General features: G+C 42.8%; 2 protein-coding genes across 6 annotated transcripts in view; one reads left to right on the top strand and one right to left on the bottom strand.

Annotated features, from left to right (window-relative positions):
- The first annotated feature begins 5,221 nt into the window (after positions 1 to 5,221).
- ier2a (immediate early response 2a) lies at positions 5,222 to 6,337 on the top strand. Its single transcript, XM_029437484.1, has one exon. It carries the CDS (start codon positions 5,350 to 5,352, stop codon positions 5,896 to 5,898), a length of 549 nt encoding a protein of 182 aa, XP_029293344.1. The 5' UTR covers positions 5,222 to 5,349; the 3' UTR covers positions 5,899 to 6,337.
- A 1,342-nt stretch (positions 6,338 to 7,679) lies between these two features.
- The window catches only part of cacna1aa (calcium channel, voltage-dependent, P/Q type, alpha 1A subunit, a), an 83,339-nt gene continuing 74,944 nt past the window's right edge, over positions 7,680 to 16,074 (bottom strand). For 2 of the 5 annotated variants that reach the window (XM_029437480.1, XM_029437482.1), the window contains 3 exons: positions 14,254 to 14,464; positions 13,780 to 14,082; positions 11,884 to 12,128 (listed from right to left, as the gene is read on the bottom strand). In XM_029437480.1, coding sequence (XP_029293340.1) covers positions 12,022 to 12,128; positions 13,780 to 14,082; positions 14,254 to 14,464 — 621 coding nt within the window. In that variant the 3' untranslated portion in view covers positions 11,884 to 12,021. Of the gene's footprint in view, positions 12,134 to 13,779; positions 14,083 to 14,250; positions 14,465 to 16,074 lie in introns of all 5 variants that reach the window. The other 3 variants (XM_029437483.1, XM_029437479.1, XM_029437481.1) reach the window with 3 other exon arrangements.

Here is a 16,074-nt window from a genome sequence, read left to right as displayed (position 1 = left end):
TGCCATACTTGGATGGTATTGGCCAGGTGATGAGCGGTGCCTGGTTTCCTCCAGACATGACGCTTGGCATTCAGGCCAAATAGTTCAATCTTGGTTTCATCAGACCAGAGAATTTAGTTTCTCATGGTCTGAGAGTCCTTTAGGTGCCTTTTGGCAAACTCCATGTGGGCTGTCATGTGCCTTTTACTGAGGAGTGGCGATTTGAAATATAAGGGAGCAAACCGCAATTGATCCCCCTCACAATTTGTGGACTTTATTGCGCATTTGTCTGCAATCTATTCAAGCTTTTTTTTGCGTTAACCTGCAAGAGGAGATTTTCCCCTGTCTGGGAACATTTTGAGCTGATCTCACCTAATAAGGTATGCACATAGTAATAATAACTAGCGTAATATACTGTAAATAAATGTGACAACACAGCGCATCCCTTGTTCTAATGTCTTGCTTCTCATTTCTGGTATTTTAAAAGGTGAAGTGTCCGTTGTGTTCAAAAGAAGTTGGATACAACAATAAGACCTCATCTATGCTGACGTAACACAAGCACATTCACATCACAACCCTCTCCCCAATTTGTTTCCACTTTTCCTTTTGACCCTGCCATTGACATGACACCATATTAATAAGTCCATAATTTATGTATTGGCATCATAAACATCATTCATTCATTCATTTATTAAATTCAAAGCTTCACACACACCAAAGCCTTGTCATTATAATCACTCTGCCGGTTTTACATTTATTGTCCACTTGATGGCACAGTAGAGCAAATGAAGCACCATGAAGCTTCGGCCCACGAGTGAACCAATTGGATGGAATGCTTCATGCAGGTTCATCTCGCCATCACTACTAGGAAGAGTCCTGGTGGTTCCAAACTTCTTCCATTTGCGAATGATGGAGACCACTGTGCTCGTTGGGACCTTCAATACTGCAGAATTTTTTTTTTGTACCCTTCCCCAGATCTGTGCTTCGATACAATCCTGTCTCGGAGGTCTACAGACAATTCCTTGGACTTCATGGCTTGGTTTGTGCTCTGACATGCACTGTCAACTGTGGGACCTTATATAGACAGGTGTGTGCCTTTCCAAATCATGTCCAATCAATTGAATTTACCACAGGTGGACTCCAATCAAGTTGTAGACACATCTCAAGGATGATCAGTGGAAACGGGATGCACCTGAGCTCAATGTTGAGCGTCACAGCAAAGGGTGTGAATACTTATGTACATGTGATATTTTTTTTTAATACATTTGCAAAACATTCTAAAAAACTTTTTTCACTTTGTCGTTATGTGATATTGTGTGTAGAATGTTGAGATTTTTATTTTATTTTATCCGTTGTGGAATTAGGCTGTAACATAATAAAATGTGGAAAAGGTGAAGGGGTATGAATACTTTCCGGATGCACTGTACTTTAAAAGGACAGCTAAGCATAAGACCAGTTGTTGTTGCTGGCATGATTGTGAAATAGGGCTATATACAAAATAGCACCTCTTTAAGAAAATGTAGGCTATAATACCTTAAATAAAAAACAGTGCTTTGATTATGGTGGTTCAGTTGAAATCTCTTTAAAATTCTGTTTATATAATATTTTCTCTGATGTAAATGTGACCATATCAACACATTCAGAATGATGCACCATATGAGATAAACTACTGGCACTCTCTTCCTTTTCCTTGCATGTGTGACCTCCTTAAAACTAGACACCCAACACTGCATAGCCCAGAGCAGAATCAAGTTATATTTTAATTTCCCATGTTAGTGCACCACCCAGTGTTGAAAGGCTGACAGGATAACTGACTGCTGGAAATGAAGTGGACAAGACGGCACAAAAGATTTTCCAGCTCGGCAGTTTAAACTTTAAACGCGTTATCGTGATACCTAAAATATGACGACACGTGTATCCACTTTGCTTTAAACCTGCATGAATCTATACATTAGAGATTAACATTAGCCTTTTTTAGCATTGTTTGCAAATGTAATTTATTGTTGAGTCTGAGCTGTTTTCAGAAACCAAGCAGCATCAACGTGTACAAATTAAAAAAACTATTAGAAACCCAATGTACTGTATACCAAGTAACAAACAGCAGGCAGACAATTTAACAAATAGAGTTACAATACATTTAGTCAGTGGCTCAAAATATGACGATGAGATGAGTGATGAGAGGTAGTTGTATCTGTCTGCTTGTTGTGATGTTTTACTGCTCCCTAGTGGAAACACATTGATTGTTATGCATGTACTGTATGTTTAAGGCACATAATCTTGGAAAGGAATTCACGACAGCTCATAGTTGTTACATAATTGTCCTTGGTGTATCATGATGTTGATGTCTTTTGAGGACGTTTATTTTCAAGAGGTTAAATGTCAGCTTGGCAATTTGTTACTTGTGAAATGCAGGATACACATTAGATACCGGATTCATTATATTAAATTGATTAACGAATGTAAAGAGGGATTAGGAATGGAGAGAAAAAGCCATAGTGGTCCAGGCTGTGAATCGGGTCTGCAGGCAAGTGTGTGCCTGGTGAGTTCTTTCCTCTCCAAGTGCACTTAGTGCAGCTCTGAGCTCCAGTCTCCAGTGTTGCTTCAATTCCACTGCACGACCACAAGAGGGCACTCTTCGATATATTATTGTACCGACATGTCCAAAAACAAGTTTCCCTCCACCTTTGAAATTAAACCATGAGCTGTGCAGAGTTTCTTAACATTGGTGGGAGGTTAGGAGGAAATGTTGACCTTAAGGGATGCTACTGGTCACAAATCAGATTGTATTGTTAAGAAAGGATCAACTAAAAAATAAGCTGACAGTTAATTATTAATTAGGCTTGTTTTCTTCCTTCCACGTGCAAAATGCAAACGCCTGTTTTCCTCTGTGAGCGATGTTTTGTTGAACTGCAGCCACACAGGAAACAATCACGTGCATACCCCAAATTCCTCTGGAGGTATGTGCACGTTTTAGCTCTCTCTCTCTCTCTCTCTCTCTCTCTCTCTCTCTCTCTCTCTCTCTCTAGCGCTCTCTCTCTCTCTCTCTCTCTCTCTCTCTCTCTCTCTCTCTCTCTCTCTCTCTCTCTCTCAGAATTACGCTCTAACCGTAAATGAAGTATAAAACTACTCCGCAGATTCTAATCATGATACAATCTGGAGGAATGGATTCCATTGCCCAAATATGGGCTCAGGGAAGTGGCCCTGACGCAATCATCACCGCTGTTACTTTAAAAGGCTTCAGGAAACAAGGGCTCCCACTCACGTCATGGGTTTTCCTCTGTATGAGCCACATGAGCAGGATATGCTTAATATGGGTATCCGCCTGTCCTTCAAAAGGAAGTAACACTCACTGGGGGATGGGTGAGACTGGAAGAGAGCACAGAGACGGTTATAAACAGGCTTTCTTCACTGTTCCAGAGAGCAGTGGAGTGCTAGACATCCCTGGTATGAGGAAAAACTAAAAATAGACAGAGATACATTTCACAAGTTGGACTTTTCCTGCTCCAGGTTTTGCATATCATTGCCTGATAAACATTACTTGCCGAGTAATTCTGATTAGAGATTGACAGTTCAATGCTCTTTAAATTAAGTTAAGGTATTCTAACAGGCTTTGTTTGCTTGTTAGCTTACAAGTGACAGGGCGGTTCAGTCAGACCCCCTTAAAGCTGCACCATGAGTATCCATTTAGGTTGGTTCAATGTAATAAATGAAAACGTAATGGCAACATGTTCCCCTGAGATGTTACACTTGTTGTTTTTTTATTACCAATACATGCAAGTGCAATGGCTAATAGAGCGTTGGCTATTAAAGCAACAGCCATACAGGTGTCTTCAAAACCAGAGCCAGGATCAATTGGATCTTTAGCCTATAGGTAGTGTGCAAACACGTGACAAAACTGTGTGACGTATGCGTGCAACGCCATTTTGGATGAAAAACAAATCAACAACGGCGTCTAAAGCGACAAAACAAACAACAACTCCGACTTCTTCAAAGTATGTTGACTCTCTGGAGTCCTCTGCAAAGGCAAGATTCAGAGAAAAAGTCCAAATTTGCGGCCGTGACCCGTACACGCTTGACCCGAACTATCTTGTGCTACAAACGTCATGGGCAACCAACGCACAAATGAAGGCATACAAGAGCTTATATGCTTATAATTTCTTTGTTTCTGGCTGGGTTGGTAGTCTTTTTACCAAACCAGTGAAAGATGACAGGGTGCTCGTCCATGCCCGTGTAAATCACTCTCAAAGAGCTCGATATACACCGCTCAAGCCGTGGTTTGTGAGTGAGGTGAGGTCTTACAGTGTTCGGGTATATCATAAGCACAAATGTTTAACGTAAACATTGAAGACATAGCTTTAGCATGAGCTCTTACCAGATATAAAGTGGTCGCCACACACACGGGTGAATTGTGCTTTTTCTTCTGTTAAATCCTCACGAGTTATGTGGCTAAACCAGCTTGCGGCGTTCGGTAGACAGCAATTCATCCCTCTTTTGTGGATCGTTGTTTTTGATGATTTTAGGAAATCTAAAGAACCATTTCTCTGGGTCACGAGTAGCGTTATGACCACAATTATACACTGCGCACACGATTGGCATTTTCTTTCAATCTTAGACGTTTAAATACAAAGAAAATTACGAAGCGTTGCAGCAACTCACACGTGAACGGGCGCCGTCTTGGTTGTGTATATCATCCAACATGGTTGACTTATGGGTTGGGAAATAAGCGTGACGTCACATGCACACGATCTATATCCAATGCAAAGACAGACTTTAGAAAACTACCATAGGGAGGAGGAACTGCTTGTCCAAAGTCCAAACTATGCATGTAGAAACCTGTTATGTAACATGTGTAAAATACATAATAACTATAGAGACTAGTTTCCAAAAGAAATTATCTGTCCAATGCATAGTCCTTAGGTTTGCTAAAAAGCAAGAAATGATTGTAAGTGTCCAGAGTTCAATGTTATAAATCTCATAATCCAAGAAATAAGGCACAACGTCTATTTCACCATGTGTTTGTAAAGTCAGCTTTGTTTCTTATTAAGGTTTATTTTTCAGCTTCCACTCTTTTTGGTAGGGTTAGATTTTTGTTGCCGGAGTGTTACAATTATTTGTGTTTCTTCCCCCTTGCTTGTGGTGGTTACATGATCACCAGTTGTTCAGGACTGTTTGAAATAGCAGACCGGTATGAGGCCGATGGGCGGGGCTCTTTCATATGACGCTGAGTGAGTGACGTCAACGAGGTGATAAGTAGTTGTCCTGCAGTCAGTCTGTATTGTGTCTGTGTGCGAAGTCAGAAGGGAGAGACTGCATTCACAAACATTAACCGTTGATTGTTTGTCCTGGATTAATTTCAAAACAAGCTGAGACATGGAGGTCAGCGCAGAGGCCAAGAGGATCATGGTCGTGGCTTTGGGGAAACTGTACAGCTCGCGCACCCAGCGAGGGGGTCTTCGTCTCCACCGGAGCCTCCTCCTGACTATGGTAATGAAATCCGCCCGGGACATGTACCATGCGGCCCAGGAGACGGCGGAATGTGTTGCAGCAGACTGGGAACAACAACAGTCCACTACTGAGGTGACCACGGAGCCAACTGGCGCTCAAACGGAGCTCCAGTCTCCCGCTTTGTCTCTGACTTCACCCCGAGAGGAGGTCGAAACCTCCCCCACAGAGCTCCGCCGCGACGCAGAAAACAAGGAGAATGTGTGCCCGCCCGGACCACACCACTCGAGGAAAAGGAGAGGCAAAGCGGCCGTGGAGCCGGACTTTCTGCCCTGCAAGAAAGCAAGACTTGAGCAGCAGAACTGCCCTCAACAGCTCATTTTAAGTTCAGTTTTGCTGGACTATGTGAACTGTAGCAATGAACTGGGAGCCCCCCCAGCCGCCATGCCTCTACAGAGAGCCATTGCAGCGTGTTGAAAACCTACGCGGATTAAAGGCGTTAAACTTTTCGACACGGCCGGGGGAGCCTGAACGCGCCGGCAAATGGCCTCTTCCAGGGTCGTTTACAAGAACAACAGGGATAGTGTTTCCTTCAAGTCCCATGCATGACTCGGAACAAGCCAGGGCATGTTACAGGAAGCACGGAAGCAGCCCTGTTGGCGTGTAGTAGTCCCGGTGACTTTTGGCCTAATTATTGGCACAGCTCACAAGGACTGGCTTCAGCTGGCCAAAGGCGGAGCTAAAGGAACCGATTCTCCTGAATGAGACCTTGAGCTGCAATTATGAACGTTTACAGCTCAACAAATGTAACATTATGAGTGGGGAGCAGTGCTGACTGAAGATGGGATGTGTTGAAATGTAAAACATTCAATGACAGCAACTACCTCAGTATTTATTAAACATTTTTGTACTTAAACTGAATTGAGTGATGCGTTGTTTGTCCTAGTAATGGTAAACCTAGTAGAAAACAGCTACTGTTATATGGGTGGGGGTGGCTGTTATACTGATTTATTTTTTGATGCAAGAAAATCAGTGGGCGTGGGTAACAGGAAACTGGTTTGAGGGTGAAGAAGTTTGCTTCCTTCCCCCACAACTTCGCATCCCCCACACTTATTTGCAGAACAAAAGCGGGGACAATTCAGGAGATTGCGGTCCAAAGAGTGAGGAGGGGGGGGGTGTTGTAAAAACCATTGACTGGACATACACTGAGAACAATCCGAGTCCTTCGGCACTTGGAAGTGTTTTACTGTGGCCCTAATACTGTAATGAAATCATTGGTTCAGGGTGCGGGGAATCATTCTATTATTTGTAGAGTGGTGTTGATAAATGACAGTGGGGAAGTAATAAGTATTTACATCAAGCTGAGACCGGAAGATAAGGGACTTACAGGCGACTGTTTTTATTTTAGTAAAGTTAATCTTAAACAGCAGGGCATTAAACTACAAATAGCTGAAGATATTTTTTTGTTTTTGTTTACATAACTGCCATTCAAATTAATTTATTAGTAATAAAAGTGCAATTTTTTATATGTGCACATCTAATACAATCCAATTCAACTTGATAAACCTATTAGAGTAGGCTCTAAGTTTTGGAATGTAATGCTCCTACAGACAGGGATTCACCATCAGTGGGGGGGGAGGGGGGTATCCCAGGGTAACAGAAGAAGGAATGTGGGGGGAAGTGCCTGTTTGAGCCCCATGAGGCCCCAACTGTGCTGCTTATTCTTCCGGCTGAAACCAGAGCACCCTGTCTGTGTACACACAGGGCCGGAACAGTCTGGACATGCCTGTGAAAGCATGCACACTTCACCTTTTCATCTTAGTCTATTCTGATCACTCACACACACACACACACACTTTCCTTCCTATTTATCTTCCCTCTTAGTTTCTCTCACACAGAAGCTTACTATAAATGAACACATCCATGTTCTTTGCATAACTAAGCACAAGTTAGATGTCATTTTCTAGTGGGTATTTGGTATTTTCCAAACCTAGAATTCAAGCATCACAGTCCCTCATCAGCCCATTAGCTTTTTTAATCTAAGGAAGGATATGAATTCAACTAATTTGTTAGACCTCAAGGATTCATACATTGTGTTTTGGTAATTAATGCTAAATGTAAACCACTATTTTTTTAAATATAAAACGCCACATGGCACCTTAAAGCTTCAATATAACACACACACACACACACACACACATCCTCACAGTTAAAAAGATTTGCGCAATAATGTTGACAAGAAATGAGGCAAAGCGGTGTGCATTCTCTCTGGATTTTATTCTTTAGGAAGAGTTCTGTTTAGAATTACAAAATGCACTGGTAGAAATAGCGGTGAGACAGTTTGAGAGTGCAACAGATAAGAGTGTGAGAGAGACAGAGTTAGAGAGAGAGAAAAAAAGGGAGTGAGTGAGAGATCAAAGGTTTCCACAGCCATTATGAGTACATCATCAGATTTGTTTGGCTAGCTCCTGCACCCCCCGACCCCCACAAAGTAGAAGGGAGAATACACCATCGTCTGAACTGTACTTTCTTTTCTTTGTATATATTTTTTTTAAGCAGTTCTTTTTTTGTGGTGTCCTGAACATGGTTGTGTTGTGCCTCAACCCCATGTAACAGAAGAAAACAAACTCTCACCAAAGTCTCTTTTGTGTTTTTATTCTTTAGACATTTTTTTGTTGTTGTAATTTTTAATCTTTTTTGTTCTCAAAAATAGAAGGAAAAAAAGGAAACGTTGCTTTTTAAAAACATCTATCTATTTATATATCTTTTTTTATTTTTTATTTTTAATTCCTCTGAATTCATTAATCTGCTTTTTCTTTTATGTCCTGAAGATGACTGTTAACCCACGGTGTGGCATGCACATAGCACATGCATTTCTGGAACTAGATATTTTTTCCCTTTTTTAATATTTTGTACTTAAAAAAAACTATTTTTTTCTCAGTAGCGGCTTTACATTGCTTTTTGAAGACTTTGTGTGGTTAATCAGCGTGTTAGTGGATTTCACTGCAGCATAGACACAAAGATGGACGGTGTATGTTTGGGGCTATGCATGTTTCATTCAGGGGTTTACTGTCATCACACACACACACACACACACACACACACACACACACACACACACACACACACACACACACACACACACACACACACACACACACACACACACACACACACACACACACACACACACACAGTCGAAGATGATTGGACTAAAACATCTTTAAGATTTCAAAAGGATTTCTGGAGACAAAGAATAGAAAGCAAAGCAGGCACAAAAACAAAACACCAAAAATTGATCTGAAACACACTCACCCATGAACATACACACACGCAAAAAACCCACTTATACACACACACACACACACAACCAGGTAGCTACATACTTAGTGTGCTTTCTGATTTTACGTGTAGTGATGTGAAAAAATACTTGTCTGTGACATTCCACTGAGGTTGGAAAGACACTAATAGGCAGTTTTTTTTCTTTTCTATTTTTTCGGTGCATTCTCTGGTCAACATGTGATAGGCCTCCAGGTTAAAAACGTCAAATAAATCAAATAATAATAATGTCGGGGCTGACAGTGGTGTGCATTAGTGACAAGTGTTAGTTTGAGGCACACAGAGAAACACAAAGAAAGAAATAAAAGATATACAGGAGTGATACACACAGAACACGGATGTTTTCCAGGACCATGACGAGGCCCAGACATCTTTTCTCCAACCCACCTGAACTGTGCAATTCAGTCGCCTGTGTTTACACGTGGTGAACACAGACGCGGCGGTCTACGAGTGAGAGAATGAGCTAAACTGTATTCTTGGTGCAACAACTCTGAATCAGAAGTGAAGTAAAAGGAGAGGTACAAAAACTAGAGGTACACTGTCGTACAGCGCCACCGGAAGGTCACAAGCGGTGGTGGAACTCTGCTTTAGCATCTGCAGGAGAGGAGACTCCATTCAATGCAAAACCTGGAGGGGAACTGCTGCGTCTGGACGATTTTTAGGGGGCTCACAATCTAATTCACCCACTGTCTAAATTCTATATAGTCTTTGAAAAAACAAAAGAGTGACAGACCTATTGACTGCTTTTGCTAATCACCGACTTATGTTTGCCCTCCTGCAGACTCATTCTCCCACAATGCAACTGTGGGTTAGAGCTCCACCTCAGGGTTGGAAAAACGATTAGCTGAGCTCAAAATCAACATACAGAACAGAATATACAGACCAAATATGGAGAATCTGTCTCATTATCACGATCATCACGATCGTCAGAAGTTATTATATCATGTGTTTATCCATCATTACGGTTGATAACAAAGAAAACAAAGAAGAAGAGTTTCTCTCCTTTCTCCGCCTTTCTATTGGTCTCTTTCTCTCGGATGTCTCTGTTTTTAAGCCCAAACCCTGGAAGACTTTGAGATGTCACTGATTTGTCTGTCTTGTTCACCGATATTGGACCCCACATCTCTTTATCCACGTTACCCTGCTTCCCGTTATATCACCGTAGTTACAAAAAGTTACTTCCACAAAAAATATGTGCAATTCCGGCTGTATCAGTGGCAGGCACCTGACACAGAACATACAGACAAGCAAGCAAAAAGTAATAATTTTGTTCCTTTTAGATAGACATACAGTAACTATCCAATCTCCCTATAGCCTTCTGTCACTTGATTGTAGTGTAAATGAAGGTACAGGAAGAGAAATGTCATACAGAGGAGACAGAGAGAAACAGAAAGGCATTTTCACTTTAAAAGAAAGAAAGAGAGAAACCCTGCAGACCACAACAGAAAGGACCAAGTAACGTTTCCCCCCACATACAGTAGATTCTCATTGTTGCTATTATTATAATTTTTTGTATCATTCATGCAGGATTCCACAGGGTGTACAACTCCGCAAGTCTAAAAAACGAAGCTGTGTGGGGTGCAACAGAAGATTCAAGCTTCAATGTTTTGAAGAAGTAGAAGAGAAGGAGGAAGAAGAAGCAGGAATAGAAGAAGAAATACTGCAGAAAACAGTTATTGTTTTTTTGTTTTTTTTGTTTCTGAAACCCATCTCCACGTTTTTGTTTTTCTTCTCTCACAGGTCATGGGTTGAGGTTGGTTCAAATGTTTTGTTTCTGCGAGGAGGGTGTTCGCCAGGGTCAACGGTAAACATCCCAAACACACCCATCCTGTCCTCTACATTTTGACTTGTCAACCTCCGTGCAACACTCTCCAACTCTCCCACCCACTCAGCCTCCTCACCTCATACAGGTGGAGGGCTCATTGTCAGTTTTGTTCTTATTTAAAAACACAGATGATAAAACTCATCAATATTCAACTTGTGGCTGGGAGGGTTGGGTTTGATTCTTTTTGCAGCTAACTTAACTGAAGTTAGCTTTGAGAAGCAAAAGGAAAAAAAAACAGTGGTCGTTCTTTTGTCTCTGACTGTAAAGTGTGTTTTGTCGAGTCGCAACTCTTGACATCTTGTAAGTGGCTGTAGCTCGTTGCCAGAGGCATAATTTAAGACACACAAAGACTAGTGTTGTCACCCCTCCTGCTTGCATCCTTCAGTTTGAGGTTGGTCTTATTTGGCATCAAGAAATGAATGCAACAACAATGCAAGCAGAACATGGAGGTGGTTTCCCCGTACACCACTTATTTCTCCAGATCCTGCCTCAGCATTCTTGTTCCACCCCTTCATCCTGACACTCATCCCTCCATCTAGCCCGGCAGCACTGGGACATGCCAAGCAGTGGAGGAGAGGAAAAAATTGAACAGGCAAGAAAGAAGGAATCCTGGTTTCCTTTGGCAGTCAGAGCTCTCGCTTAGAGCTTCCCGTCTTCATCTTTCGGTCCATCGATCAATTATTTTTCCTCCTTACGCCAGTCCCCCATCCCCAGACGCTAGCACCAGTCGTCATCCTCCGTCTCGCTGTAGGGTTCATGCAGGCCCTTGCGGGGACCTCTGGGATGCCCAGGTGGAGGGGGGACCTTGTGAGGCCCGGTATGTGGGGGTCCATGGAGATGTTTGGAAGGTGATGAAGAGCGGTAGCCATTGGGTAAGCGGCGCTGGGCAACAGGCTGCGTCTGTCCTTGTACAGGCCCAGTCAGGGCGGTGGTGGGCGGGGGCGCATGGCCGGCAGTCCTAGGTGAGGTGCGACTGGGCTGTGGGTGGGGCGGTGGATGAGGGTGTGGGTTGTTTACAGGGTGTGGCTGGGGTGGAGGGAGGGGATGGGGGTTATGTGGCTGTTGTTGTGGGGGAGGTGGCAGTGGGTGGTTGGCTTGGGCATGAGCGTGAGGGTGGGGGTGGGGGTTGCCACCCTGCATGGGGTTCTGCTCATAGGCAGGTGGTTCATGGTGGGGCTCATAGTCCTGGTAGTCCTGGTTGTAGAAGCAGCCATCCCCTTCAATGGAGCCGCCTCCTCCATCCGTGTCTCCCCAGCGAGGTGGGGGGTGATGACCCTGGCGGGATGTGCCATGGTGGGGCTGTGGGAGTCCAGTGGCAGGAGTGCCCTGGCCTTGGGCAGGCTCGGGAGAAAAGCGACGGGGGGCAGGGGCTGGGGGTCGGCCCTGTGGCCCCCCAGGTGGTGTGGGCATGGCCTTACGGACCACAGGGGAGTAGGTTACATGGGGCCGGGGTGTAGCGGGGGTCTGAGGCAACTGTCGACGGCCTCGACGCGGCGTACTGGTCCCCGACGTTGAGGGGACGGGACTTCCGCTGACCGAACTACTGCCCTACACAAAAAGTGAAATAAAGCAAATAAAAAGAACGAACCACAAATTCAACGACAGAACATGTAGAATAAAGAGGATGGGAAAGATAGAGTATAAAACAAAAAAGAGAGGGAAAGAAAGAATGCAAGAAAAAAGAAAGCCCAGAGAGAAAAGCAGGAAAGGACAAGAACAATAACCACAGCAATAATAAGAATAAAAGCACCAGTCATCACGTGCGTGGAGTGTAGGAGAGAAAGGCAGAAATGAAAGGCATCACAAAGTAACAGAGCAGCGGATGTGGACAAAAAAGATGAGTTTCCAAACGGCACCATACACAGAGAAGCAACATGTCACGCAGAGGAAAGAAAACAAAAGACGACAGGAGAAAAGAAGGGTAAAGGGTTGAATGTTGTTCAGGGTAAACATACATAAAATGTGTTAGCTTTTTAATTATTGTTAGTGAGCTGTGTGACATGTATAGAACATGCAGAGTTATTTCTTTATAACACGAAGGCAAAAGTTGAAATGGGAGGAAACAATTCTTCCCCAATCCTTTGCTAGAAAAGTTGGAACATAAAAATGCAATACATAAGGCTGAATGCTGTGGATCACAGAAGCTTCTCATCATAGATACTTGTTGTTTCCTAATGTAAAAGGAAATGTTGTAGCTAATGTGGTTGTAAAAGCATGCTATAAAAGGAAAGGTAGCGGGGGGAACATGAGAGAACATTCTAAAAACATTGAGGCAGGGCAGGTAGGGACAGCAGTCAGGTACTCAAATATACATTTCTATGCATATTTGCTTGGTTGCTGGAGCACTTATTTGGAACAGTGAACAATTAATTGCATAGTGAACATTTGACTTACATATTACTTTGCATGATTATACCCAACACTGACAATAATAAATATGTTTGTGTACATGTTGTCAAACACATGCGTATATATATATAAATGTAAAGAGAGGGTCCACGCTATCTTTTAACACAACTGTGTGTTGTTAAGGACAACAACGCGTGTTGTCCTGTAATAACTCATGACGTTTCTTGCAGGGGTGGAAGAAGTACCACAAAACTCTATTACAAGTAAAAATCTAAATTCTAAAGTACATAAGAAAAATAATTGTTACAGTTATTATGAGATGTTTTTTCCCGGGATTTTGCATGTAAAATAAAAGTAACGACAAAGTATAGCAGCTAAATAAATGCATTGAAGTACAAAGTACAATATTTTACTTTAAAATGTAAAAGAGAGAAGTCTAAAGTAGCACAAATTGGATATAGTAATGTACAAGTATCCCAAAATTGCACTCAAGTACAGTACTTATGGAGACAGTAAATATACTTAGTTACATTACACTACTGTTGATTCTATTTATTATCATATTCAATAGTAACACACAAGTTTATAGTACGTTTCAGTGTCCTAGGAACTCAGAGGAACTTTAATTACAAAACCACATTAGAAACACCGCTCTCAACATTGAAGTACAGTTTCATTCTCGCCACACGATGCATTATTGGCTGACTGCACCATCAGACTAGAGGCCCTTCTTTATATTTGTCAGCGTAACACAGAAAATGTGGTCATACCACTGCTTTTTGTTCTAGAAAGCAACACATGGTGTCTTGCACCACACTAGACACCACAAGCATCCGGAAGCCCACCTGTCTGTGCGTCATGCACTCGCGTCCCTCGCGTACCCTCGCGTCCCTCGCTGGGCGATCGTGACCAGCGCCGTTCCCTATCTCTGTCCCTCTCCCGGTCATGCTCTCTGTCACGGGAGTGCCTGTGTCCGTACTCGCCCCCTCGTTCTGCTACATAGCGCTCCTTGTCCACGGAGCCGTGGTGGTGGTGATGATGGTGGTGGTGTTTACGGTCTTTGGACCGGCCGCGATCTCTGTCACGATCCTTGTCTTTGGACGTGAGGTCCCCTGACTGGGTGGTTGTGCTCAGGTCTGTGCCCAGGCCTGGGGGTGGAGTGTAATGCACTTATTATTGGTGTGTGGTTAAAAACACAAAAGATTGCTATGACATTAGATTACCAATACGAAGTCACACTTTAAAGTAATGTGTACACAAACCATCTTCATTGTTTCCTATACATGTGGTTGTTTGTGTGCGTATTTGCTCTTTACCACCTGTGTCAGCCTCCGTGTAGCGACACAGGGACCTCTCAGACCGGTGATTCCGGTCTTTTCGCCGGTGTCCATGTCTGGAAGTTCTCTCTTCTTCAGGTACACACTCCATGTTGTAGTCTTCTGCCCCTCCTTTGTCTCTGTGACCCCGGCCTGACCTGCTGTGGCCCAGCGACGAGGCCGAGCGTTTCATGGGACTGCTGTCATTTATGGTCTAAGAGAGAAAGCGAGAGACCACCGAAGAAGGGAGGGAGAGAGAGGGAGAGATTCAGGGAGAAGGTGTTTCCTTTTATTGTCCAGATGGTTCTGTCTGTGAGCTATTGAGGTTAAGAGATTCTGTGTGTGTGTGTGTATGTGTGTGTGTGTGTGTGTGTGTGTGTGTGTGTGTGTGTGTGTGTGTATTAATGGCATATGTTTCTTGAACTGCCTTCCTCCCACATCCCCTTCCAAGTCATACACTGCAACATTAGTAATAATGTCCATATTATGCTACTTCAAAAATACAGACACTCTATACAGATTATGGGGCAGGGGTTGGCAAAAAGCAGCCCATGGGCCAAATTTAGTCCTGCATCACAATTATTTGGTGCTCATAAAAAAATATCAGCAAATGATCTTAATTACCCATCTAAAATGAAAATAAGCCCTCATTCTGAACAAAGCTACTGAAAAACATTTCACGTGAAGAGTTGTTGAAGTCTAACAAAATTGCCAGATTAAAAACTAATAAAACCACTTTTTTAATTAAATTATGTTTGACGTTGTTATGAATCTGGTATGTTTCCTAATCAAAAGTATTAGGGCCAGGCAAGAGGGAAGAAAATCTCTTGCACAATTCTTATTTTATTTTGCATTTTAAGAATAAAGTCAGACTTTCAGTATAAGCGCCAACGCCAGTTATTTCATTTATTCTCATTCTTATTCAGTTATTTTGATTTTGAAATGTCAACTTTATTCTCGACATTTTAATTTTATTCTCAACATTGACTTTATTATTTTTTTATGACTGAAAGTTTGTCTTTTTTCTCTTAATTTTGACATAATGTAAAAAAGCCCAAAACACCCTCCTCTCTTTTCCCCCTCAAGCTCGGCCCTAATACTCTTCCTTAGTTTCCAGACTCGTATGTTTTTTTCTTTTTTTTAAGAATTCACACCACAGGCTCGCGTCTCCACTGCACCCGTGCTAGCCCCCAACGAGTTAAGAAAAACTAGCTAAGGGCCGAAACGACAGTAATTGCCCAACCCTGATACAGAGGAAGAAAAACGTATACAAGAACAAATAATAACAAGAAATAAAGTGAAAGAGATGATGGCAAATGGCCATGCCTTCCATGCTTCTATAACTTGCTTTGTAAAAGAAAAAAGGAGATAGAAATGTCAGTACGACTTGCATCAGTCCTCCATCACCACCCATAAATGGCACATTCCAGGCTGCGCAAAACTCCTCTATTTCTGCTCTGTTTCAGCGTGCTTTCCTCCAGCCATGCAGGTACATAGGGGTTGTCCTGAGTCCTCTACCCACATGAGAACTTCCTTCTGCAGTGCTGAGGCTTCATGCTCTGAGGCGGGACAGCAGGACAGAGCCTATGCTGCCACAAGTTGCTGACCTGGGCATGTAAACCACATCAGGCTACTTCAGTGCTAGATCCTTTTGGCAGCTGAGCTAGCCAGTTTTCCAGTTGTTTTGTATTAGACAAAACAACTGACAGGTTGGCAGAAATAAAACACCTGTTTATCTGGCCTCATAGGAGTAGCACTGAGAAAACCAACAAACAAATTCATTCAACGCACATATACCCAAATCCTTCCTCTTTCGGACTCTCA

Source organism: Cottoperca gobio, chromosome 8 (assembly GCF_900634415.1).
Source record: "Cottoperca gobio chromosome 8, fCotGob3.1, whole genome shotgun sequence".
Taxonomy (NCBI): Eukaryota; Metazoa; Chordata; class Actinopteri; order Perciformes; family Bovichtidae; genus Cottoperca; species Cottoperca gobio.
The sequence above is the reverse complement of the archived record's forward strand: the minus strand, read 5'-3'. Positions and strand labels throughout refer to the sequence as shown.